The sequence below is a fragment of the Falco biarmicus genome, chromosome 13, assembly GCF_023638135.1.
Source record: "Falco biarmicus isolate bFalBia1 chromosome 13, bFalBia1.pri, whole genome shotgun sequence".
In the NCBI taxonomy this organism is placed as follows: Eukaryota; Metazoa; Chordata; class Aves; order Falconiformes; family Falconidae; genus Falco; species Falco biarmicus.
In genome coordinates this window covers 11251847-11277233 of record NC_079300.1, presented here as the reverse complement: position 1 = coordinate 11277233, position 25387 = coordinate 11251847, and the positions used below count along the sequence as shown (strand labels likewise).

The window sequence follows — 25387 nt, the reverse complement described above, 5'->3', positions numbered from 1 at the left end:
GCAGTGCCCCGCAGAGCCAGATATGGACCAGAGAGCAGGGGAGCCACATCAGCTTGATCAGCTTGACCCGCTAAGCTTGGGCATCTCTGCTGCCAAACTCTGACTAGTGGCAAGTGCCAGCTTCAAACCTATGGGAGTCATGACAAAAGCATCCATTTGAGCCCCCCCCCAGAAGCCTGAGAAAAAGAGCACTAAACCTTATGATACCAAGGTCCTTCACAAAAATGAATAATTTTTTTTCACCAACAGCATTACATTAAAGAAAGAAACCTCTAACATGGTGGATAAACAAGGCAATGACAACTAGTCTTTGTCGTGTAACTGTAGTAACAGTTGTAAAGTCTTTTCCTCAAGGAAGGAAACTGGTAGAGCAACAAAGCATTTGCTGCATCCACTAGTAGCCCTCACTCTGACCTTGATTTTTAAATCTTGCTGGATGACAAGGCCAGCCGCACAGTGTGAGTGGTTTCCGGCACTTGCTCTTCACTAGCCCTGCTTGGGCGCTGTTCCTGCTTCTGCCAGCTGTGTCCTGCACAGTTCCACACACCCCCCCACCCCCCCCACCCCCACCCCACCCCCGATGCGCACACCTCACTAGCAGGCACTCTTAACTCAGCAGCTCTGCTAACAGTCTCCTTTACTCCCCTGCTGGAAGGCTGTCTGCAACCAGCCCTGTCCTCACAAGAAACCCTCAAAGAGATTTGATTCTCACACACTCTCAAGAAACACTACGTAACTCTCCTGCCTAGCCCCTCCTTTGCAGGTGCCAAGCTTTGCTTCGCAAGGCTGCAGGCCGTCCCCTGAATGGTACTTTAGGCATCGATAAAGAGACACGGCCAAGCTACGCTCCTGTAGCCCATTAGCAGTACAAACTCCACTCAGTGAGAGGACTCCTTCTCTCATAGAAATGCTTCTCAAATGCACCACAACAATACAGGCAAAAAAAAAGCATTTTCAGGCCAGCCAGCCCAATGGTCCGCTATCATTTACACCCACTTTGTTTCACCAGCAGCGGGGCTCCCCTCTGCAACTCTTCAGCAGGGAGTATGAGAGGTTTGCCTTCACTTTCAGCCCGAGTCACTAGCCTCACACTCAAATGAAGGGTTGCATTGTTGCAGCTCTCCTACTTCCAGATCCAAGCTATCATCTCCCCACGGCTCTTGGCTAAACAGACGAACCAGCTGGCTCACACCTAGTTGGCACATCCCTCCACAACTCTGCTCCCCCACGCAACCATACCTAGGGGCTCTGGCAATGCCCAAAGCCACCACCTCTGGGAAGAGCATTTCTATACCTCACTCTAGATGTGAGAACGCGTGGGAACGAGGGGAAGACCTCTCAACATGTCGCTTTAATGTTCCTTTTCCCTCCAGTAAGATTCCTGTTGAGTTTCTAGTAAGACTAGACACCGTAATGATTTACTGTGTTTATTTCATTTGTAATACAGCAGGAAAAAAAACGTACAGAGATTTTTCAGACACAGGAAAACCAAAGCATTTTTCAGGGCCAGCTTCTTAGACATAACACAACAAGGATAAATTCACACTGAATTTGAGCTGGAAATGAAAAACGTAAAAGCTGCACAGAAGATCAGCACGCTAGCAAAGCCGTGGGAATGCCTCTTTCTCAAGTCTGTAATACCCTGCAACCTAGTGAAGAACTTCACAGAGCTCATACGGATGGGGCTTCATTGTACTCCCAAAGACAATGTCTGTATTGACTTCCTTAACTCCTTCTGGTAGAGTGAACTTGAATGTCTGCAGCAGGCTGCAGAAGATGATGAAAAGCTCCATCTTCGCCAGCACCTCTCCCAGACAGCTACGGTTGCCTGCAGAGGGAGATGGGAAAGAGCGGTCAGTCCCACAGAAGTCTGTAACCAGCACCTGCTTCCCCGCTTTTCAAAAGAACATCACTCAGCCTCAGCAAGGAACAAGAGGCTTTGCTGAATGTGATGTTCTCCCCTCAGATTGAACTGACCAAACTGAGATGTCAGCAATCCTTCTTTGCAGGATCTGCCCAGATTATAGAAAAAGACACCAGAGATGCTTCTCAATAGTTTCATGCTTTCCTTCCTAATCTATAGGACTCCCCATTTCTATAATTCTTTATTTCTGTAATTCTATATTTCAGTCTCTTGATTCCAATGAGAATTACAAGAAAGCATCTTTAGGTTCCCTCATAGCTTCCACTTCGTACAGGCTGACTTTTCTTCACTAACAGCAGTGAAAAATCAGAACACAGAGGATATTCTACATCTGATGACATATTTTCCTACATAATGCTTTCAGTGAAAACAACTTGTTAAAGAAAAATCTTTTCCCAATTTATCGATTAACTGTGTCCAAGATATAATTTCCAGTCAGAAAAAGAGAGTGACAGACCCTGAAACGCAGTGGTTAGGCCATTCAACCTGGATGCAAGAAACAACTGTTTAAATTTCTGTTCTGCCCTGTTTAGGCCAGGAACCTGAGCCTGACATTTCCACGTCTCAGCTGAGGGCTCTGACAACCAGGCTATTCCATCCTGGCATGATCCCCCACAGCTTTTGTTTGTTTAAGCTTCTGTAAACTCACACACTGGGTGAAAACATGACTCCAGAAGCCCCCCAGAAAAGACATAGCCATCTAGGATGTACGTGATCCACCTTCACATTTCTGCACTTATACAAAGTCAATCAGCTCCAGCAGAGCAGCCTGCCACAGAACAGCCACTATAATAGCATAACCTGACATAGTCAGAGGATGACAGAGGACAGCAGTACAAGGACTCAATTCCCCAAATTATTGGCAACTCTAGGGCCTTACTTCTTTTACCTTCTCTGCATTTTCACAGAAGTCTAAGATGAAAGGTTTATAAAATTACCAAACAACTTATTTTTGTAATCAAACATTTTTCTGGGCTGGGAAAACCACGTCCTCCTATAGTTTGGAATGTATTGCAGTTGGCCTTCTCTGCAATGAAAATAACACAGCTTTACACTCACAATCTAACCCACACAATCAGGTTCAGTTATTGGTGCACCTACCCACTGAGAAAGCTATGAAGGCCTCTCGGGTCACAAAATTTCCATCCTTGTCCAGGAAATGACCAGGGTTGAACTGGTGAGGTGTCTCCCAGTACTCAGGGTCAAAAAGAGCCGAGCCTATGTGTAACACAATTATAGTGCCCTGAAAGGAAGATGATGTTGGCTCAGTTGTCTCTCACACATCAAAGAACACCACAAACCGATTCCAGCTATAATTCAGCACATGCTGGTCACATGGAGAGGCAGCAGAAATGAAACATTATTTTATTAGGAAAAAAACTTTTAATCTCAAACTGTTCTGAGGTGGGTTTTCTTCAAAGTAGTAAATAAGAAAAGAAACTTCAGTATTTCAGATTCAGGAATTTCCCTGCTGTATTCCTTCATGTGTGTCTGTCTTTTTTTTTTCTTTTTACCCCATTCTGTTAGCAAATGCAACAGAATGCATGGTTTGCAGTTCTTTACGACCTTATCCTAAATCTACCAAAATTACTTTCCTACTTCTGACAAGCTTTGACAGGTTTTGACAGGTTTCACCCTAGAAATGAAATTGTATATTTCAAATTCTCTTTCTGAAGGTGGAGGTGGGAAAGGTGTGCATGACAAACAGAGGGGGTTGCAGGAAGATGTCTCCATGCATGCCTTTGGGGAGGTTTGGCATTGAGGTTAAGGTTGGAAAGGCTGGACACGCCGAAGAAGCTGGAAGAAGCTTTTTATTTGAGGTTAGGTGGCAGCTCAGAAGCTGTGGGGAAACATCTTCATTACATTTCAAATATGATGCCAGAGAGGTAATAATAAGAAAAGAAGTCCCAAGTGAATGAGGTTGCGTAGACACTTGGTATTGTCGCAGACGTCACCGATGAAGAAATCATTCCATCTCCCATTTGTCCGCAGGGCAGACAATATCCTAACATGAATGGTTTGCTGCACCTTCCCTATTGACACCACTGTACATTTCTGGTAAGTATTCTCTGACACGTTTTGAAAGTATAAGAGCTCAAACGTTTATGAATTATTTTAAAACCACAGGCTCTTAGAAAGACTCTGCAGTGCTCTCACAGCACACTAGTTTCATTGGTGTGCAGCTGTGCTCTTGGCGAGCTTTTTGACTCACTGTGAGACAAAGTCACAGGCCAGAGGGGATGGGAGGGGACGAGCGCTGTCTGCCAGTGCTGTCACCAACACCCATCTGTCCTGAACTGGAGAGAAAGGGGGTTAATGGTAAACATGGCTGCAGGGAGCTGAACTCAGCCAAAGATCACATCGGAACAGAAAGGATATCCGTACCTTTGGAAGTACCCCAGAACAGTTGTATCCTTCACTGCTTCTCTAGGAAGTGTAATTAAAATAATGCTACTAAAGCGCGTGATCTCATGAATCACAGCATTTGTATAAGGCAGTTTCTTCTGATCCTCATAGCAGATTAGATGGGAGGGACTCAGAACAGCATCTAGTTCTTTCTGGATTTTTTCTTAAAAAAATAAAATAAAATCCATTATAGATAAAAGAACACCGTTTTGCATGAAACAGAGCTTTGATTTCCTTTTTGGATTATAGTAACAATGTAAAAAACTGCCGTGTGTAAATAATTTATATTTACCATGTCTTAAAATGCGAATACATTTATACAACTCTAGTTATGATTTTACTACGCTCTAGTAGTTCCTAGTTTATAGAGTCTATGTTCAGATCATCTTTCCACAAGCCAAACAGATTTATTGAGCTTCATAGTTAAAGGAAGGGGAGTGAACTATAAATAAAGCAAGAACTTATTAAGAGATCAATTCAGTTAAGCTATTATTTTCACTCCGGCTAAATAGAGACTCACAGCACATTAATCGGCATGTTGCAAGGGAGCCATCGTATCAAGCTGATTCACATATGTAATGATGAGAACTGGAACAGGATAATACTACCAAACCAACACCAACTGTTAATCTCTTTTGGCTGTTATCCAGGTTTCAGTAAGTAACATAGTTTATACAGTCTCGGAGGGTTCAGGGTCAAATTTCATGCTTAAAAGTTAGGCTAGTAATCTAAGAGGGTTTGTTTGCTTTTTATTTCATTGGAATTTGGTACATATATATATGTGTGCATAAGGCTCTGTTCTTCCAGCATTCTAGCACCGAAAGCATGAAAAGAAGGATTTTTAGCTCTGAACCCCAGGGTCAAGAACACATACTTGGCATAGCAATTCATCATCTCTGAAAGCCCTGTATCAAATAATTCAAAAATTCTGAAACTACTGTACAACTATGCCCCATTTTTAGAATTTTCATCATATTTTTATCTTTCTTCTCTGCTTAACATTTCCTTATGTTACGATAAATATATTTATTATATAGAAATATAAATGGTGTCTCAGTAAGGACAAACAATGTATTCTTATTACACGTTCTGGATACCAGAAAAGTGTCCCTTTTCCCTAACCCGAGCTCATATTTCACCTCAAGTGTCTTCAGCCAGACTGTATCTTCCATTATATGCTTACAGTACTGAAACAATCCAAAGAAAATCAACAAGACAAAATACAGTATCAGAAGCTGAATATCCCTGAAATTACTTTAAAATCTCTGTCTGAAAATTTTCTATTTCACTGGCTTCTTCAAAGCAAAGCTCAAAAATGTGATCTTAAAAAAAAAAAAAAAGAAGAAAGCTTCATCTTCAAAAAAACTTGATCTTAACCAAACAAAGAAAAAAAAGTGTAACATACAATTGTTCTAATTGAAACATACCCACGTTTGTGTCTGCAACTCACCTTGGATGTCAGGATAAACCACCATGAAGAGCAGAGCCCAATGCAGAGTGGTGGCAGTGGTCTCTGAGCCACCCAGGAAAAGGTCAAAAACAGACTGCACCATGTTGTCTTCTTCAAATGTAGAACTGGTGATATTTTTAGTCTACAGGTGTCAATGAGAAAGGTAAAATGGCATATACCTGTTTAACAATTAGCACTAAGACAGACAGCGTCCACTATATCTAAATGAACAGTCTTTCTAGAGGACAGAGAAAATGCAGATACTTGAGCAAAACAAAGATCTATGCAAATATTTTCCTCAAATAAGTACATTGATCCTGTTAAGTTACAGGTGCAGTTGAAAGAGTCAGGTGTCTAAGGTCCTGTTATGCTGCCTTCTGAGTGACTTGTTGCCTTGCTGCTAACTTCCATATCTGAAAAAAAAACACTTCAAAGTAGTTTTATCCCACCCTTGCCACTATCTGCACATTTGCTCATTTCAGCTATCTATTGCATATATAGTATGTTATCCTTTTAAAAGATTTACGCTTTTTTTCAGAGCAAAGACTGCCATAATTTTAAGATTGGTATTAAAACCATACAGTACTACTAAGCACAAAGATAATAAATGCAAATATTAGTAAGACACAAAGAATCAGAATCAGCCAGCCATCCAAATATCTGCACCTTCTCAAAGTCCTCCCTACCACCCACCGCTCAGCCTGCACTAAGGATTCTACAGTATCACAACAAACGTAATTAATTTATACTTCTAAAACAAGTTATTAAACTAAGTATTTGAAGTTTGTATTTGAGTTCGACAGCAGAGTTTTTAAACTCTATCTGTAGAGCTCTGTAATAATGTTGCTATGTACAGAAAACCGTAGGCTGTAGGAAAGGTGCAGGGAATCTGTTACGATGGGATCTGTGTCCCATACAGCGCAAATTACTCACTTTCTTTATCTGATCCAGGTAAAAGTCAATGAAATCTTGTGGTTCATCTCTTATGCCTCTTTCCCTGTGGCTTTTAATTTCCTGCCTTATGAAAGAATGAACAAAATCAGAGGAATATGCCGCTTTACATGCAGGTCCTGGGAGGTACTCTGAAGCCCGTGGAAAAATTTCATACATCTGTGGAGCGAGACAGATGCAGTAAGTTAGATTACATGAACAAGGCTATTGTAGAGATACAGTGTCAACATTTTTGGTGCTAAATTGCTGAATTAATTTCTTTAGGAAAAACACTGTAGCATTAAAGAGAAGTGTTGGGTACATCACACACACTAAAACCATGAATTAAAGACAACACTGTTTTCACCCTGGATTCTTTCCTAGCCTGACCGCGTAACTCTACTTGTATCTGCCCTGTTAATTCACCAACAAAAGAATTCAGTTTCACAGACAGATTTAACATGTATTAATATTAATAAATGCTTATATATAATTACGTTAGCAAACAAGAAAAAAAAATTCTCTTTTATTCTGATGCAGAGTACCACCTTTTCACCTTAGCAGTACTGATGATTCCATTACAGAAAAGTTCAGCGTGACCTTTGCCGAGAAATTCTAATGAAGATTGTTAATATAATATTAATATAATAATTGAACAATGTCAAACCCAAAACACTGTAGGTCCAGTTCATATTCATAGTCAGAATTTTTATCAGCATTTAATGTGTACTAAATAAAGCAATAACTATAACAATATATGATAGCATAATTATATTGCATAATAGTGCAATAAATGTGCTCAATAATAAAATAATTTGCATATTAAATAAGTCATTTTCCTCACATAGTAAAAGTAGCTGTTCCCAAAAGCCACTATACAATTGCATGCTTCAATCAGCTGGGGGAAAGTTTTATCCTCTAGGGAGAAACGATGTCCAAAAACCACAGCACAGATCACATTAGAGACAGCATGAACAATGGGGAAGGAAGGGTCGTCAGCTCTTCCTGCAGACAGAGATAAGCATTCATGTCCAAAGCACTTTCTTTAGCTCCTTTGTTATTTCAGAAGCATGATCACAATGACGTTTTATAATACATGTCGTCTGTGCTATTTAGACTGTTACCCTAGAACACCCAAAATTCACCAGCAAACATAATGAAAGATAAACCTCATTCAAAAATGAGGACAGGAAGGCCTCAGGTCTTTAACTCCCAGCCTTGGCTTTTTTGTTTGCTTTTTTTTAAAAAAAAAAATCTTGATCTTGGTGTTGATACCAAAATACACATTGCTGAGGTCTGACTGTACAAACAGTTCTAAACTGTGCTCCAAACCCATTCTTTTCTGGAGCAAAACCAGTTAGTATCTACCCTTTAGAGTTACGCAAACAATGTTCTATGTCAAAAGCCCAAATGCAGTTCCCAAGCACCTTGTCCATGGCATACCGTTTTTGTCCCTGAAGAACCCAACCAGATAACGGGCTTCGGTTTGTATCCCATGCTCCATTCCTTTATTCCCCATTCCCAGTTTTCTGAGAGTTCCAATTCCAAAATGTCTCTGCTGTTTCCAGATGAGACCATTTGAGACCAGGATACCTTCAGCCATCAAGAAAAATCAATGTTATGTCACGTTAATGTTCATATAATAGTAAAAGACATACACACTAAGAGTCCCATTTTTATCATGCTGCCGCTCATAATGAAGACAGCCTCATCAGGGCAGTGTTCTTTTAATTTATTTTGCTAAAGACAGAGAAACAACCTCGGTTAATATACTCTCACCTCTGCAAAAAGCCCACTCAATCTCAGGATTCACACACCTGCCTTCCTGTTCTTTCTGAAGCATCCAAGAACAGTGGTTATTTACTCGAAACTCCACCCAGCAGCCTGCTACAAGCTGTAAAAGACAGTGTGGGTTGGTGTTGCCTTCTATTTGCCCATGCTTTGAGCAGAAATTAATCTAAATCCCTAATCACAAAGAAAGGCTTACAGCCCAGCTCATCTGATGTCTTATAAGATCTCATTTATTATGTTATACAATCTTCTCATACAATTAATACTTACTGGTAAGCTATGTTTGCCAGCATGCCTATATGGACATTGTGTTCTTGCAGATGTTGCCACAAGTCAGCTCTGCAGGAGCGGCAAAGACAGCTTTCCTCAACGAACACTAAGGTCAGGTTTCTACAGCCTGGAAATACGATGGTGTCTCTCACCAATCTACTCATCGTTGGGGAGGTCTAAGCATTTCCTATGCTTCTGATTCTAACTTTACACAAACCTTCTGGAGATTATCGCATCTCCCTGTTAGTACCGCTTCAAAAAGAAAAACTTTATTGGCTAGAGCTGATAACTAGTTGGGAGCACATTGCCTGTGCTACACAGTCTCTGGCTTTCAGGGGATACTGCTTTTGCCAGGCTGTTTGCACCAGAGAGTGAGTTCTTGTCCTGGCCCAGGTCCCTCCTGGAAAGACAATGAAACCAGGGCAAGAACCACCCAGCAGGAACCAGAGCAGGAAGAGCAGGCTTTAGCCCATCTACAAACAGCTCCCTGGGACAAGAGGGTCTCACGGTGGGACAGGAAGGCACCCCAGGCCGCTGTGCTGTGAGCCTGTGTTCTAGCAGACAGCCCAGCATAACAAAATTTAATCACATGGTGGAGAATCGCTTCATCAGTCTAGCCCATGCTTCTCCCCTGGGAAAGCCAGCTTGCTCCACGAGACAGCTGCTTGACCACAGCCTGGAACAAGTCTCCCCTTTTCCTTTCGTTGTCCTGGGAGCCTGTGCGAGCAGAAAGGAGCCAGCCCAACAGGCAGGTATCTGTGTCGCAGATGCCAACCCGCAGCTGTGCTGCAGCTGTTTGTTAAAGCCATCCCTCTACAAATCACTAGCACCAGGGCAGCTTGTCACAGCCCAGCTACTTTACTCCACATCTCCCAGATGAAAGGCAGCAATAAAGACCCTTCCAAATGGACTGAAGTGGCCCCAGACAATCATCTATATTCTTTAAAGATGTTTTCCTCTATATGAGCTAGAATTACAAATTAAAGCTCTCTAGATCGTAGCCCACAGGCAACAAAGCCTGACCAGGATAAAAGCATCTGCTCTATATCCTCTGGATAAGAGGCTGGTGGAAACACGTTCAGTCATTTCTGTTTTAAACATGCCACCCTTTTTATTCTCCATCCACCGTAATTCAGCAACGTCTGATGTAAACGATCGCACAATAAGAAGCTCTGAACAAGGCTATGTTGCACCTATGTCTGGCTAATCTATTTAAAGCTCCAGTGACCTTCCCGTGCCTTTGGACTTCTCAGAAGCCTAGAACTTGTTCAACAGCTCTGCACTTGCTCTCCTTACAGCCGCTTTTGCTGTAAACAAACAACTGGGAGCATAAGGAATTACTTTAGCCTCAGCTTGCAGAGGAGGCTGCAAACTCCAGATTATTTCTAATCAGGTCACACAGTTAGACAACGCTAAGAACGGGCAAGCAAGACCTAGCTAGGCACAAATATTGCTGCTCTGATGAGATTCGGAAATACACATGTGACAGTGGGACTCTGGAGACAACAGAATAATGCTGCAGAACTGTATCGTTCACCCTGAGCAGACAGAATGGTTGAATTGGGAACTAAGGGCTTACTAGTAAGGAAGACATGAGAGGAGAAGTCAAGGATTAAGCCCTTCCACAGATATGAACGTCTTACCCTTTCCATTTGCCACTCTGTTGAAGACTTAGGTCTGTACTCGCCCAGAAACATCCTCGGAGTTGGTGGCGAGAACATTCTTCACAGCTTTGAATCCATACTGCACCACCACACGTCTGTGACCCAGCCACAGGGTACAGATGTTGCCATAGATTTTTGCCAGCTGTCTGTTAGATCAATGCCAAAAAAATACCCATGGGAGAAACATCAACCAAAATGCACATGGTGGGCTGCTCTGTTCCACCATGACATTACTCACGGGTTCCGGAAATGAAAAGGGACAGTGGTTTTGTTTTGCAGTGTGAGTGCTTACCACAGCGAAGGCACTCTCTGGGAACCCTCCATGCACCGCGATGTGCATGATAGAAGAACAGATGCTCTCTCCCTCTCTAAAACTTGACCTGTGTTGCCTTTGCAATATTAACAATTAGGAAAATGCCCTCAACTGAGTGTTTGCAGATCTGTATTAGGTTTCACGTGAGATTTCACCTGCCCATTCTTCATTACATTTTTCATTTTTTATTTTCCTCAGCCGGCAACCAGAACTTCCCGGTGTAACTCTCCTTCTAGTACTGCAGACCAAGTTCCAATGGCAGGACCTCTTCCCCTCTGATACAGAAGCACTGTCAACTGAGGCATCTGAGCATAGATCCCACCTCTGCTTGGGCAGCGATGGGGACCGCTCTCAGGCACCCCTGTGGGCATTTAGCAAGGACAAAGTCCCCGATTCTAGGCAAAAAACCAGCACAGCTCTGTCCTCCTACAGTGATGAACAGGTACCCATCAGAAAAGTTTAGCATCAAGATCTTTTAAGTTCCCTTTTCCTGAAGCCAACATTCTCCAGCTGCAGCCACCTACCCCCTGACATGCAGGTTGCACTTGGCACCTAAAGAAAGGTTGCGATTTGAAAAATATACCAACACGCTGGATTCTCTCATGGAGTTTTGGCTCAGTGGAGGACGTTGAGTACTGAAAGAACCTGTATTAACATGTTTAGCATGGACCTGATTCTTTCCATCAGTTCCTTCTTTTTCCTGTCTTTTACATCTTTAGCTCACCTGCAAGGAGCAATTCTCAGAAAGGACTTCAGAAAAACAATGGAGCTAACATTCTGGCTGCATGTGGGATACAACGTTGTTTCCATCCCATGATAGAATGATCACGATAGATTTTCTGTATGCACCTTTGGTGAGAAATCTGAGAAACACTTTTTTCTTCCAAGGCAAAAAGCCTCCCTTAAAAACAAAATGTCTTTTTTGAGGCAAAATTACTGTCCTTAGTTCTAGTACTAGTACACGTACTAGTTTTCATATAAATTAGACTGCAAATTTTACTTAACTTCCATAATTCACCTTCTCTCAGGATTAGGTTCTCCTTTCTACCACATTAGCCTGCCAACAGCCATCATGAGTTGTTACAGTTTTTGCTCAGTAACCTTCAGTTCACATATGCAGTTCCATACCTTTTTCAGGCTGCCATGATCAGCTCTAAAATTTATCCACCACATGCTTCCTAATGATGGGAAATGGGGTTGGTCCAGGAGGAAATCCACGACTTTTCCATTGCATTTTCAGGAACTGTGCACCCAGAAGAATCAAAACCAGGGATATGAGAATTACGCTTATCATTTCACACCTCCAAACTACTCTGTCACTGAGAAAAGTGCTATGAATCAGTCTGTTGAAATGACCCTATGTTGTTGTTCTTAAGTCTTCCCTGCTATATTTAAGCTTTCTGAATTTTTCTCCTCCCTTCTTTCCTACCATGCCTCCTGATCTCAGAAAACGAAGTGTTCCCATTCTCCAGTGTATTTAATACATCACTATGCTGCAATACGCTAATAGCCACCATCCCTTTAAGATCCAGTAGAGGCTAGAAGGCAAGCACCTCATTCAGAAATATCCTTTTGCGCAACCAGTTTGATAGAATATGTCACTCAAAGCACTGACTACATGCAAACAAGAGCTCAGATACAAAGCTGCAGCTGCCTTCCAGGTACTGCGTACGCAGACAAGAACAGGGGCACTCAGCGGGTAGCACTGTCTGGGCAGAGGCAAATGAAGCAGTCAGAAGCCTTGTATGAGTGGTTGCAAACATAGATTTGGGAACTAAGAGCAAGGAAGCATTGCAATGTGAGTTTTCACAGTAAACAATACAGGCGAACTGCAAACAGCACAGTGAAGAATCAAACATCACTGGTACTATGGACAAAAAGCTTAACAGATCTGCCCTGGTTTCAGCTGGGATAGAGTTAATTTTCTTCTTAGTAGCTGGTACAATGCTGTGTTTTGGATTTAGTGTGAGAACAATGTTGATAACACGTTCATGGGTTTAGTATAAAAACTACCAAGCAACAACTAAGTCAAGGACTTTTCAGTTTTTCAGGCCCTGAGAAGTAAGGGCATATCAGCTGGACATTTCCTATACCCACACTTTCATACGGAGGGCCTTATCTTCCTCATCCCACATTTCTGTCCAGGTATGACAGCTGGGGTTTTCTGCGCTTTTTTTAAATTTGTTTTTTTATCTGAAGGACTCAGGGACACATTTAGCACTGCCAGCTTCTTCCTGAAAACCCAAGCAGAAAAAGAAACTTGAAAACAGAAATACTTCTTCATGGCACATTTTCATCATCAGTCTTCGGTTCGCTCTAGAAATGAGACAAGCAGCCAGTATCATGAAGATTTTTCTTTCCAGGTTTTCCAAAATATTTTAAAGCACAATTTCCTATTTAAAAACACACACACACACAAAACCACATACAAAACAATGCCTCCCTCCCCAAAAAAAACAAACCAGCAATTCCTACAGAACTAATTTCTGCACCGAGGACATCAGGTCTGACCTATGCCTCTGCTTCAATTCCATTGGATTTCCCTCCCTGTGAGCAGGGAAAAAGGGCTGCGTTCTCATTCGCCACATTTTGCTATTGCACATTCAGCAACTATAAGTATTATCTTTTGCTAAATAACGGGGTAAGTGAGAATTCTTAAGAGCTGCATATGTTTTTTGCTTCAATCTGCCCATGCAACAATGTGAGTGATACTGTGGTGCCATGTCAGAGTAAATTCAGATGCAACGTCACACGATACACTGCCCCATGCATTCCGCAGCGTAACAGGTTGGCTCCTGTTCCATAGCACCTCCCCAACAGGTGGGTGAGCACCACGGGCACAGCTGTACAGAAGGGCAGCGATTCAGCTCACTATAGTGTGCTTCGTCCTTTCCTAACAGGCGAGATGGGACCAGGGAGGGAAGAACACCATTATTTCTCCCTGCTTTTAGAGTCTTAAGAATTGAATCTCAGGTCTACAGTACCCAGCACAAACCTGTTTTCAGGCAGTTATAGCAGATGACCATTCTAGCTCAAGGTAATAATTTCATATGAACCTCGTTGTAGGGAGGATGTCATAGGCTGCACTAAACCTCACCTGCCTGAGGTTTCCAAGGATAGGGCATGAAGTCAGCTCCTGAGGAAAGCACCTATGCAGCCATGGTGACTTCAGGAGCTGCACAGTCAGAAGACATGACCAAGAGTATAAGAGCCTCACTGCCTGACAGCAGGTCACTTCTGTTTTACAAGAGACTTGGGAAGCAACAGCTGTGGATGTACCACCTGAAGCTACTCTATTCTGCTCTGAAGCATCCACTTCTGAAAGGGTTCTTGTCATAACCAGGATTAACGGGTATCTCATCACCTTCTCTTTTGACCCCCTTTTACCCTTCCAGACTACTAGGAAAGTTTATTCATTGGATCTTGTGCAACAAGCTTTTCTCTTCCAACATGCTATGACAATAAGAAGAAACAGTTTTCCTTCAGGTAATTCAGCAGACAAATTTGTGAAGTGGAACCATGGAGCCTGAGCAAATTTCTTAAGAACTAATTGCAAGCACACGGAAGAGAAGTTCCATGTTTAGAGCTGTATGGGTCAGGAAACAAATGGAACAGTCAGCAGTGTAATAATTGTGATGGAAGATGGGCAGGCTTTTCTCAGATACTGAAATATTCCACATGCAAACTGCACACCTAATACTGTGCTGCAACTTCTGCTTAACTTACAGTATCCCATTGTTTCAATGTTACGTTTTCTTCTACTGCCAGAGTTCTTTTCGCTACATACTCTCTGCATTTTTTAAATTATCGTGTTCTTTGTAGCAAAACCCAATTTTAATTAAGTGCAGGGGCCTGACCCATGGCAGAAGCCAGTAGATGCTCTTTTAAAAATAACAGCTGAAGGAGGTCATTCACACACAAAGCTGAGCCATATAAGCACACCCTTACATCTATCAAACAAGTTACTTATGAAAGTATTTCAATATTGCCGGATCCCTGACTGCAGAACTTCATTTGATACACTCATCTTACCAGTGAACTTCAAGCTTCAGATTTGCTGAGAAAATAAGGTGCAAGAAAGAATATAAACTAAACTGAAAAACTGTCGAAAAGAATGCTGAAGCTGCAAAGAGTCAAACATTAGGAAATGGCAGAAATAAGAGGGTAACTGACCTGATGAACTATGGTTTAGCCTATGAAATTCGTGTGCCTCTTCAGTTCCTCTGCAGCTGACTGCGGAGCGCTGACAAGATTCTACAGCACTTCACAAACCAGCAAGACTGAAAGGGTGCTAGACTTTTGTAGCTCCCACACCTTTACAATATACAGCACCACAGCACCAGTGTAACGTCTGCATTGCTTTCACCTAAGTAGCACTACAATACAAAAAAAAACCCAAACAAACAAAAAAAAACCCCACAAACAAAAAAAAAACCCCACAAACAAAAAAAAACCCCCACAAACAAAAAAAAACCCCCACAAACAAAAAAAAACCCCCACAAACAAAAAAAACCCCCACAAACAAAAAAAACCCCCACAAACAAAAAAAAACCCCACAACCCCATCAAAAACAATGGAAAAACAAGATGAGGAATGTTTACAACAATATTTTCCTCCCTGTTAGCTAGGACTCTAGCTTTTAGTAACCCTGCTCTCACAGCATGTCAGTGATGCACAGTCTCAGCCTGCTACACCCTCAGAAAATGGCTGAAAATGAACAAATCAGTAAAAATGCTGTGTTGATAAACCTTGGTAAATCTCTCTAAGATTACATATACTATCTGGTTTTACTTTGGGATGACCAGGTACCTTATTACTAGCAGGAAGAGTTAAAGCGATGGATGTTACAATTCATTGTAATGCAGAAGTGATAGCATTTAAATGAACTCAGTTAATGTGCACAAATTGTGAATTAAAGGACCAAAATACAAACAAAGTATTTGTGAGATCAAGCAGATATAGGCGGGTGTTTACAGAGAAGCTTTTTGCAAGCAGGTTATTTGGGGGGAAATCAGTTTTGCTTGGTCCAAAATCTTCAGTATATGTGAGCAGCACCTCTCATTATTATGCAAGCCTTGCTCATTATTATCTGACAAATACTATAGCAACACCTCACTGGTAGAGATGACAGAGGTGGTTAGTCAGCTCAGAAAACCTGCTTTGCTAATGAAGCGTTCAGGCCATAGCAGTGGGAAGAAAATGCAGGGGACAGGGAGAGAACAGAACAGAAACAGTCATAGCTGCCATATACATCTTGGATTTCATTAGTCAATCTTAAAGCTCTTTTGAAAAGCGAACGTCAGGGTTGATTAGGCCCAGAGAGCTAAAGCAAGTTCCTGAGAGTCACAGACAAGCTATGAACAGATCCAGGAACAGAATTTGAAGTTCCCAAGTCCCATTCCAGTTCTTTATCTATGCAACCTAAACAGCTCATCAATCTTCAGGTCCCAACAACAGATGACAGTAGGAGGCAAAAACCTACCTTGTTTATTTATAATGCATGTAAGCAAGTTCTCTTTTCCTGAACTGAACAGAAACATAGAATGGGAACTTCCTTTCCTCACATCTCCCAGCCTCATGTTCATTCTAGTTCTGTACTCTAAGCAACCTCCCTCTCTCAGTGCTTGCCTAGCGATAATGTGTCTGTATCATTCTCTTCCCGAAGAGAAATTCTGATGCCACCGACCAATTAACAGCTCCTGTTATGAAGCTTTTGAAAGACTGGGGGGTGCAGAGGAAGAAGGAACAGCTAAGTTGAGAAAACCAAATTAGTGTCTCCACTGAAAAAAAAAAATAAATCAAAAACCTAACCAACCAACCAAACAAAACCCAACTGCTTAGGAATTGTCTGCTCTGTTTAGCTTGACATCAGGCCAGGCAGCAAGCACACGCTACCACGCACAGCAATACACGTGCAACACGGAACCAGTCAGCGTCCTCTAATGCACGCTGAGCCTGTCTCTGCGAAAGAAAAAAACCAAGCCCTGGTATTTACAGCATAGCAGCTGACACACACCCTGGGCAGAGGTGTACCAGGAACCATTTCCAACCCTGGCGTGCCACGTTCATCATTTGCTTGCTTCACACCTTTCTGAGCGTGTTCTTTCCCCGTCCTCTGCAGCTGTTGCATTTGCTTCCCACTCCTGTGGCCTGAAACCTTCATTACAAAAGCAGATTTCCTCATCTGTTCCAAACAATCAAACTTAACATCTGCCATCTTGACTGGTGAGCTCTTGCAATAATATTACACAAATACTATTACACAAATACAGAGGAGAGCGAGCAAGATCCAGATGAAGAGCTACTGCTCACATATACTGAAAATACTAAAATGAGGAGCATTGAATTCTTCTAACACAGCTTCCTTGCTTTTCCCTTCCTTGTAAACTTCACCCTAAGCTTTTCTGAAATAAGTTTGCCTCACCATACTTCAGCATGCCCACAGCTCTCACCTAGCAGTGGGAAAACACACTGCCCACAGCATCCACACAGCCAGGCTCAGACTCAAGCCTCGCTGGGTGCAGCCTTACTCAGCAGGACCCAGATTTACCCTGCAGAAGGGTCTAGGAGAGCAGACGAGGGGCAGAAGGATAGGGTCACTGCGAAAGGAGCAAGACCACTCAAGCGGGCTATACTGCAACAATCCGTCAGGCAACTTGTACAATCACATGGATTCTCTTTAGCTTCTCTACACACTTGAAGATATAAAATTAGCTGAGTTCTTGATTAAAGTGTTGAGATATAACATTAGCTTAGTTCTTGATCAAAGCAGCAAAAAATCCAATGTAATATATCAGCTAATAAAAAAACCCTATACACAGTAAGACTTCATACAGAGACCCACAGGGCACCAAATAATCAAGAGATAAGGAAAGCTGTTTTACAGTCACAGTATAAGGGATGTAAACTACTGTAGCTAAGGCTTACATTCAGCTAAAAGATGGTATTTGGGACCAAAGTCTGAAGCAGCATACACATTAATATGACTCAGCCTGGGAAGTCCCACACATTTGTGAGTCATACATCTTTCCTTTGCCTCCGAAATTCTGAAGATGATGGTTCCTGACAATTCACTTAGCAAACAGAGGCACCCTAAGTCATCTCCAGGTTCACTACTGCAACTTGCTTTTGGCACTTCTAAATCAGCAAGTTTTTCAGCCCCTAGGCAATGTACAAGCAAGGAGTAGAAGCAGCTTTGAGAGAAAACAGATTTTGCCATGCCAACAGGAACAGATAAAATGGGAGACGAGGTCTGAAATCCTATCCCAAATGAGTAATAATAAAAAAAATTAGCTGAAAGGAGACCGGAGAGATTTCTTAAATCCATCATCTTGTCCCAGAACACCAGAGTTCTGCCATTTCTGTTTGCTTTCCAGTGGTGGAGATTCCCAAAACTTTCAAAGCCACCTACTATAGTCCATAGATTATATCAAAGTCGGTGAATAACACGTAAGAAAGGTAAGCCTCTTCAGCTAAAATCTGCTACACGTTGGTACAAACTTCTCCTGGAAAGCTTATGGGGTCCACAAATCAATACAGATTAAAAATTTTGCTTGCCTTTTCAGTTTACTTGATCTTTTCCACAAATTAAATAGAACCTGTGCATTTTTTTCCACCTCCAAAATTTGCACCAGGAAATTTTAATCCTTACCATAAAAAAATAATTTTGAAAATGCCAATCCACTGGACAGAACAATAATCTCTTAATTGTTCCACATGACATCAGAACTTAATCTGGAATACGATGAAACAGAAAAGCAGATATTCTCCTAATACTTAAATTCCACTATTTCCCCCCCCTTAAAGACATTAATTTAGCTTTATGTTGCATTAATTAAATTATTTTTCATCTCAGAGACCATATCCTAACAGACAGGTATTGTGTAGATGTTTCTTCTATAAAAGAAAACCACATAATAATTGTAGTATATCAGAAAGGTGACAAGTAATGCACCCTTGGTATTTTAATGTTTAGCATAAACTGCATGAGGTGTTACCATTATGCAAGACACTTTATGTTGTTGGATAACTGTTCAATAATTAGCACGCGGACCCAGTATCAGTACTAAAAAGGAAACAAAATCCTAAGTGAAGAAAAGAGACAGATCACAATTACAAATCATAAAAAACAGTAGGTGTGGCTTGGCTATTTGCAGAGGATCACGTATTTCAGTTTTCTAAGGACTTCAGCTTGGGAAAACTGTAGATTGTCCGAGAGAGAGAGAGAGAGAGAGAGAGAGAGAGAGAGGGCTAAAGCAGACATATATTCTTTAGAAAGACTTTGATTTCAGCAGAAGCAAACTCATCTACACAACTCTATTTTCAGAGGAAGTCACATAAAAAAACTAAAAAAACAAAATAAAAAAACCAAACAGCTAGAAATTAAAATTTTGATAAGATGTTGGAGATGGCTGAGTTTTTTATAGCTCTAGTAGTATGTCTCCTGATTTTGCAGTTCCTAAAGCTGCAATGGATGCGTATGCAGTTTCCTCCAGGACCAGTTCCCCTCCCAATATTTGGAAATTTGTGGCTGTTGGACTTCAAACTTCGTCGAGAAACTCTCACTAAGGTATTTACTTATCTCTATGTATGAAAATCAGTTTGAATGTATTTTAACTTAAATTGCATAAGAGCAGTCTAAACTTGGATTTTGTTTTTTTTTTTAAACCTCAAGCTTGATTATCAGCCAATTTCAAAGAATCCAAGGGCCCTGCACTATTAAAAATATTTCTGAGTAATGAACACCTTAATTGCTTTACTACTTGTTATTTTCTTTCTCTTTCGGAGACAGTAACATCCATGCATATCATTATCACAAGCACTGTCAACAGCAGGCTATTCCATTGACACGTTGATTCTCTCTTTCTGTGTCGGTATCCAGCCCTGTAAGCCTCCTCTAGCAGAGTTTCCTTTGCCTGACACCATAGTTACTGGAACACCTCCAGGAGATGAGTGGTCTGATCTCCTTTACAAGATCAAACATATACTCTAAGCTGACTCTCTTTTTCTTATTTGTACAGCGAAAAGATTTATTGTCTCCAATAAACAGACTATTACTAAAACAAATCAAGAAAATTTGACTGCTGTTACGTTCACAGCATGATTCCTTTATAAATCAATTAAAACTTCTGAAAAAGTAAGGAAGTTGCTTCCAGCTATTTTAAGGAAAATCACAAGCATGATCTGGGGAAAGACAATAAAGGAAAAAATATCACATGGAAGGTATAAGAAAGAGTACAAAAACATTACTTTGCTGTCATCAGAAGTTAGAGGCAAGAAGATACAATAGTTCTGGTTAATAAAATAAATAGAAAAGTTCTGGGATTTTGACTGTATTCATTTGTTCTTTGATTCTGAGCTGACAGAGAAGATCTGTTTCTCTTTCTGTGGAATTTTCAGAGGTGGTCTTCTGCAAGATGTCCTTAGTATCTATTCCATAAAGTACAATTATCTCTGTTCCCAAAGCACATTACAACAGAAGACTGAATTTTTCTGAAACCCGTAATTCAATTCAATGTTGGCAGACAAGTTTGGTTAAAACTACAGAAAACTCTTAAATTAATATAAGTGTATGCATTCCCTGGTTTATATTTATTAATTTACTGTTATTAATTCTTCAGTTAACCAAAATCTATGGAAACATCTACACATTGTGGATGGGACAGACACCCATGGTTGTACTGAATGGATACAGAGCAGTAAAAGATGGCATTGTCACCCATTCAGAAGAAGTTTCTGGAAGACCTCTCACCCCATTCTACAGGGACATGATGGGTGAGAAAGGTACAAGATGTTACACAATACTGAAATATGAATGAGATTTAAAGAAGAAAGATGCCTTCATATATATATATATATACACACACACACGAGTTACTGCTATGCAAGTGCATACACTGGGCTTACATAGTGAAAAGGTTCCATGCAGAGCTAGTGTATTAAGAAAAAGAAAAAACAAAAATTTCTCCTTTGATAAAGCATACTACTGACTTGTTGTTGTTGTTCCAAATAGCTTCAGAGGAATATTTGCCTACAGGAGTTGGCTTTCAGTTGTATCACTTCTAAAACAGAAGACTGTTCAAGCAGAAGACATCTATAGACAAAGCTGTTCTGTCCTTACCAAAACCCACTACCACTCACTTCCCAGGGTCACATTTATAAGCAGCTATATAGCTGGGAGTCATAAAAAACAAAGTTAGCGACCAAAAGTCAGCATGTGCAACCAGCATGCACAGTATCTTCTTTGCTAGTGAAATACAACCTAACTGAAATCAAATTCTTCCTCCTGCAGTGAAAAGACTTCCCTTCCCAGCAATGAAATAAATGTTTGTGTTCTTCAGGTATTTTTCTGACTAGCGGGCACACCTGGAAGCAACAGAGACGCTTTGGCATGACAATTATAAGAAGCCTGGCGCTTGGTAAGAACAATTTGGAAAATCAAATTCAAACAGAGGCCTGTCACCTTGTGGACATCTTTGCAAACATTAAAGGTAAATACACTGGAAGAATAACACTTAGAACATTTTCTGAAATATAGTAGATTAGGGGAGTAAAATTTCACAGTAAGTTTTTATAAGTAATAGGTATTTTTTGTATTAGTAGGACTTTTACTGGCTTGTTAACTGCATTCTTCACAAAAAATGTTTTGTCTGCACAGTGGGCAATATAAAATCGGTTTTTTGAAACAAGGATAGTTTAAAAATGCTTATTATCAACAGTCTTGAGGACAGCTGGTAACAATTTTTATAGTCAAGAAGCACAGAAAACCCTATGTTCTCCATAAAATACACAATTTGTGACCTGCTACAAGTCATTCTAGGACAGTAGGCCTTTAGGGGTTTGGCAGAGAAAGAACCCCAACACAAGGAATGTATAATTCAGTTGTCCAACAAGATTTCTTTTTGAGGTTTGGATGAAATAGAAACCAACAGAGTTTTAGCAAAATGCCAAGACAAAGCAATCAAATATAAATATTCTGAACAGCCAAATCCCTCACCCACATAGTGTTCCATACTGATGTGAAAACACAGAGAAGCTGCCTAAGGTCTCTCCAACTCTCCTTGCACTAGACACAGCAAAATGGCCCATCTCACTTCTGAGAGCAACACGTTCACAGACCTTTAAAACGTAAGAGATGAACAAACCATCAACTCTGTCCCTGTACAGTCCAAATCTTTACCTTCCATGCAATCCTTCCTCAATGTAAAACTCAATAAATATATTTACTCTTTCCAAGAAGGACTACAAGCATTGGACTGATATCAGAGATGCATAATCCACCATTCTCCATTGTAATACAATTCAAAGTTTGTCCTTGTCATTGAAACATACTTAATTTTTTCTAGATTTAACCTTTTTTTAATGGGAGACATTTTCTATCCTATGATACAAGTTTTGCCTTTTCAGTTTGTGTGGAAAAAAATTATAGGTGGATCGTTAAGCTGTACATGAAAACCAAAAGGAAACAAGTCATTTCAACACTACTAATAAATTAAAACTTTTAAACTGTTAGAGGAAATTTCCCCCCACCCCCCTTTTTTAGTGGTGTTGTTTGGGTTTTAATTGCCAAACTTAAATATCTGCCTCCAGGTCAGAAGGTATATGTTCTAATTAATTGCTTGTGTTTCCACACAAGCCAGATGACAAGTCAAAGAGGGGAAAAGAGGCCCAATGTTTGTCTTCTCAAAACCAATAATCGCTGTATTTTACAAGAGTAAAAAGCAGACCGAAAATAAAGATTCCCAGCACTTACAATCCACGTGTGAAACTTATCTAAAAGTAGTCTGATGTAATATTGTTTCTACCATCATGTTTTCTCACTGTAGTCTATTCAGAAATACTCACGGTACCTCCTATACTCACAGGCAAACCTTTCGATCCCCACACTTTCGTTGTCCGTGCTATTGCAAATATAATTTGTGCTGTTGTTTTTGGTCATCGCTTCTCCAGTGAGGATGAATCTTTCAGCAAGCTTATCAAAGCTATTTATTTTGTGATCTACTTTCAAGCTACTATCTGGGGCAGGGTAAGAATCTGATTTTCTTGTTCTTATTCCTTGAAGTGCATTTGCACTTCACAAGTCAAAACAAATTAAGTGTCAGTGACAATTCTTCCCAAACATTTCCATACCATTGTTCTGCAAGCTATCGTGCAGTAATAAATTAATACATGCCTTGCATATGTCATTACTGCTTTATATTCCTTCTATATGTTAGTAAATTATGTGTCCTAAAATTTAAATTATAGATCATCACTGGTTTTCACAGATTTCCAAAACATATAATGAATTTTGAAGGAGTAATCATTTGCAGAGTACAGCATATATAAGATTCTTAAAATGAAAGCAACTTTTAAAATTTAATTTTCATTTAGTCTTAAGAATACAGAAGCGCTGTTACTAAGAATTAAGCCTTCAAAGTTCTATTATTTTGAAAAGAGATCTTGCTTCTCATATAATTCATATTACCACCAAGACCGGAGTTATTCTGAGCTTCCTATGAGATACAAGTGACAATTTCATCACACCAAGAAGAATATTTTTAAGTTCTTGAAAGCCTCGCTGTTGCTTGTATTGTGCAGATTTTGGCACACTGGCATTCTATAACACTGTCAGGTTCTCCAACTCTTTCATACAGAGATGCCTTAAAAAACCAAATCTGAGTAAAAATCAAGGTTGAGGAAATCTGCTTGTGAGCCAGATTCAGCCCTCAGTTACTCCAATTCACCCATTTTCAAAAGCCCCTGTTGCATTATTAGGTATGCATCCAAAAAGTGAAATATAATCATTGTCCTGCTCTCTTGTGACCTGATAACCACTATTACGTTGACATTTTGGTCAGCTGATGAAGATGGAGAAAGAAGTCCACACTAGCCAACAGATTCCTAACCACAGGCCACAAATAAAACAAAGGCTTTGCCAGTAGTCCTAGAGACTGAAGTCCATTCACAAAAACACACACAAAAAGAAATGAAAATAATTCTCTTTCCTCTCAAGAAACATACTTGTCAGTTTATCCTGGAGCAAAGCCTTCTAAGACTGAGAGGTCAACTCAGCTTCTATACCTTTTCAGTCTTCAACCTATCTATCAAGGATAGAAAGTGTGGTTCTTGAATATTGACAACTGACTAACAGCTCATTAACAAATATCAGACAGGTTTTCCTCAATGCCAGTTCACTTAGAGGGCAATGAAAAGCTTTCGCAATTACTCTTAGAAATGTAGAATAATTTACATTAGAAGGAACCTCTGCATGTCAGCTAATCTAACTCTGTGCTCAAAGCAGGTCTAATTAGATCAGGTTGTTTAGTGACTTGTCTGGTCATGTCTTGAAGTCTCCAAGGATGGAGATTTCACACAGACTCTCCCAAAACCTGTTCCCACTACTATTTCATCTCCAACTTGTGTCTATTGCCTCTTATCCTAATTTGGAGTGCATGTGTTGCAGTGACTTCACAGAGTTATCAGGAAATCAGAATTGGGTTCTCAATTTAGAAGAGCTTGTTTCCTCCTTTTTGTTTAAAATCACAGATGTACGATGCTTTCCCATGGCTTATGCACCGCCTCCCAGGACCTCATCAGAAAGTGTTTGTATACAATGACTTCATGCACAATTTAGTTATGAAGGAGGTCCAGACTCATGAGAGACAGAATGCAGGTGATCCACAGGATCTCATTGACTTCTACCTAGCTCAAATAACAAAAGTAAGTATCTGTTTTATCACACTATCCCCTCCTTGGCCTCAACGCCTACTACAAATACTCGCTGTTCAAGTAACTGCTACGGAATTTTTATATGCATACTTTATTTGTTTAGCACTGACAATTTTTGTTTTGGTGGGCTGCTCAACGTTTCCAATGACAATTTCTATGTGACCAATGAAATGTTTGAAATTATCCACTTCATAGTCTCCTTGTGAATATACCCTACAGACCAAAGATGACCCTACTTCCACGTTTAATAAAGACAACATGGTTCAGACAGTGGTTGATCTTCTGCTGGGAGGGACAGAAACAACAAGCACCACCCTTCTCTGGGCACTGCTCTACATGATACAATACCCAGAAATCCAAGGTGAGCAAAAGCATTATCAGAGAAAGCTGCATCCAACATTACATCATAATGAACATCATTAAAATGTAAGTATTAGCTCAATCACTTGCAACGCATCAAAATAACCCTTAACAATGTATATGAATGGTGGTACATCAACAATTGAGAAGCAGAAAATGGAAGTTTAATAAATGAAACAAATGTGCTTTCCCCCCCCAGTTCACCAACAAGCAACTCTAGCAGAAATCAGAAGTAGCCACTGTTCAATCTCACTAGAAGGGGATGGGCAAAGACAGAACAACATGCTAAAGATATTCCTAACCTTCAAAGTGGAAAAGCTTTAAAAAGATACCTGGTCTGATGTGCATTTATAAACATCATAGAAATTACACCTGTAATTTCAAATTTTAATCCTTTTTTGTGAAACGTAAAATTGTATCATCCTCATCACCAAGCAGGATGTGTCTTAAATGAGAGATCACCTTGTGCTTTGGGAGATATGCACTTTCTTGAGCAACTGAAACCAACACAGCAGTGAAACCACATGCCAATGCATTTCATAGCAACAACATTTCCCCCCCCACACACT

At 40.5% G+C, this 25387-nt stretch overlaps 2 protein-coding genes across 3 annotated transcripts in view; one reads left to right on the top strand and one right to left on the bottom strand.

The window, feature by feature from the left end:
• LOC130158006 (cytochrome P450 2J2-like) overlaps positions 1-25387 on the top strand; it is a 119861-nt gene that overhangs the window by 90388 nt on the left and 4086 nt on the right. Inside the window, exons 6-12 of one of the 2 annotated variants that reach the window (XM_056358235.1) lie at positions 3917-3982; positions 19204-19317; positions 20369-20531; positions 21089-21238; positions 22613-22773; positions 24276-24449; positions 24678-24819. In XM_056358235.1, coding sequence (XP_056214210.1) covers positions 19222-19317; positions 20369-20531; positions 21089-21238; positions 22613-22773; positions 24276-24449; positions 24678-24819 — 886 coding nt within the window. In that variant the 5' untranslated portion in view covers positions 3917-3982; positions 19204-19221. Of the gene's footprint in view, positions 1-3916; positions 3983-18900; positions 19318-20368; positions 20532-21088; positions 21239-22612; positions 22774-24275; positions 24450-24677; positions 24820-25387 lie in introns of those variants that run through there. The other variant, XM_056358234.1, reaches the window with a different exon arrangement.
• Positions 1414-15107, bottom strand: LOC130158008 (cytochrome P450 2J6-like). Its single transcript, XM_056358238.1, is given in 11 exon segments — positions 1414-1828; positions 3026-3167; positions 3516-3519; positions 4310-4493; positions 5781-5922; positions 6714-6890; positions 7555-7715; positions 8154-8303; positions 10415-10577; positions 11877-11927; positions 11929-15107. Coding segments are annotated over 11 exon segments (1467 nt in total). The 5' UTR covers positions 12043-15107; the 3' UTR covers positions 1414-1649.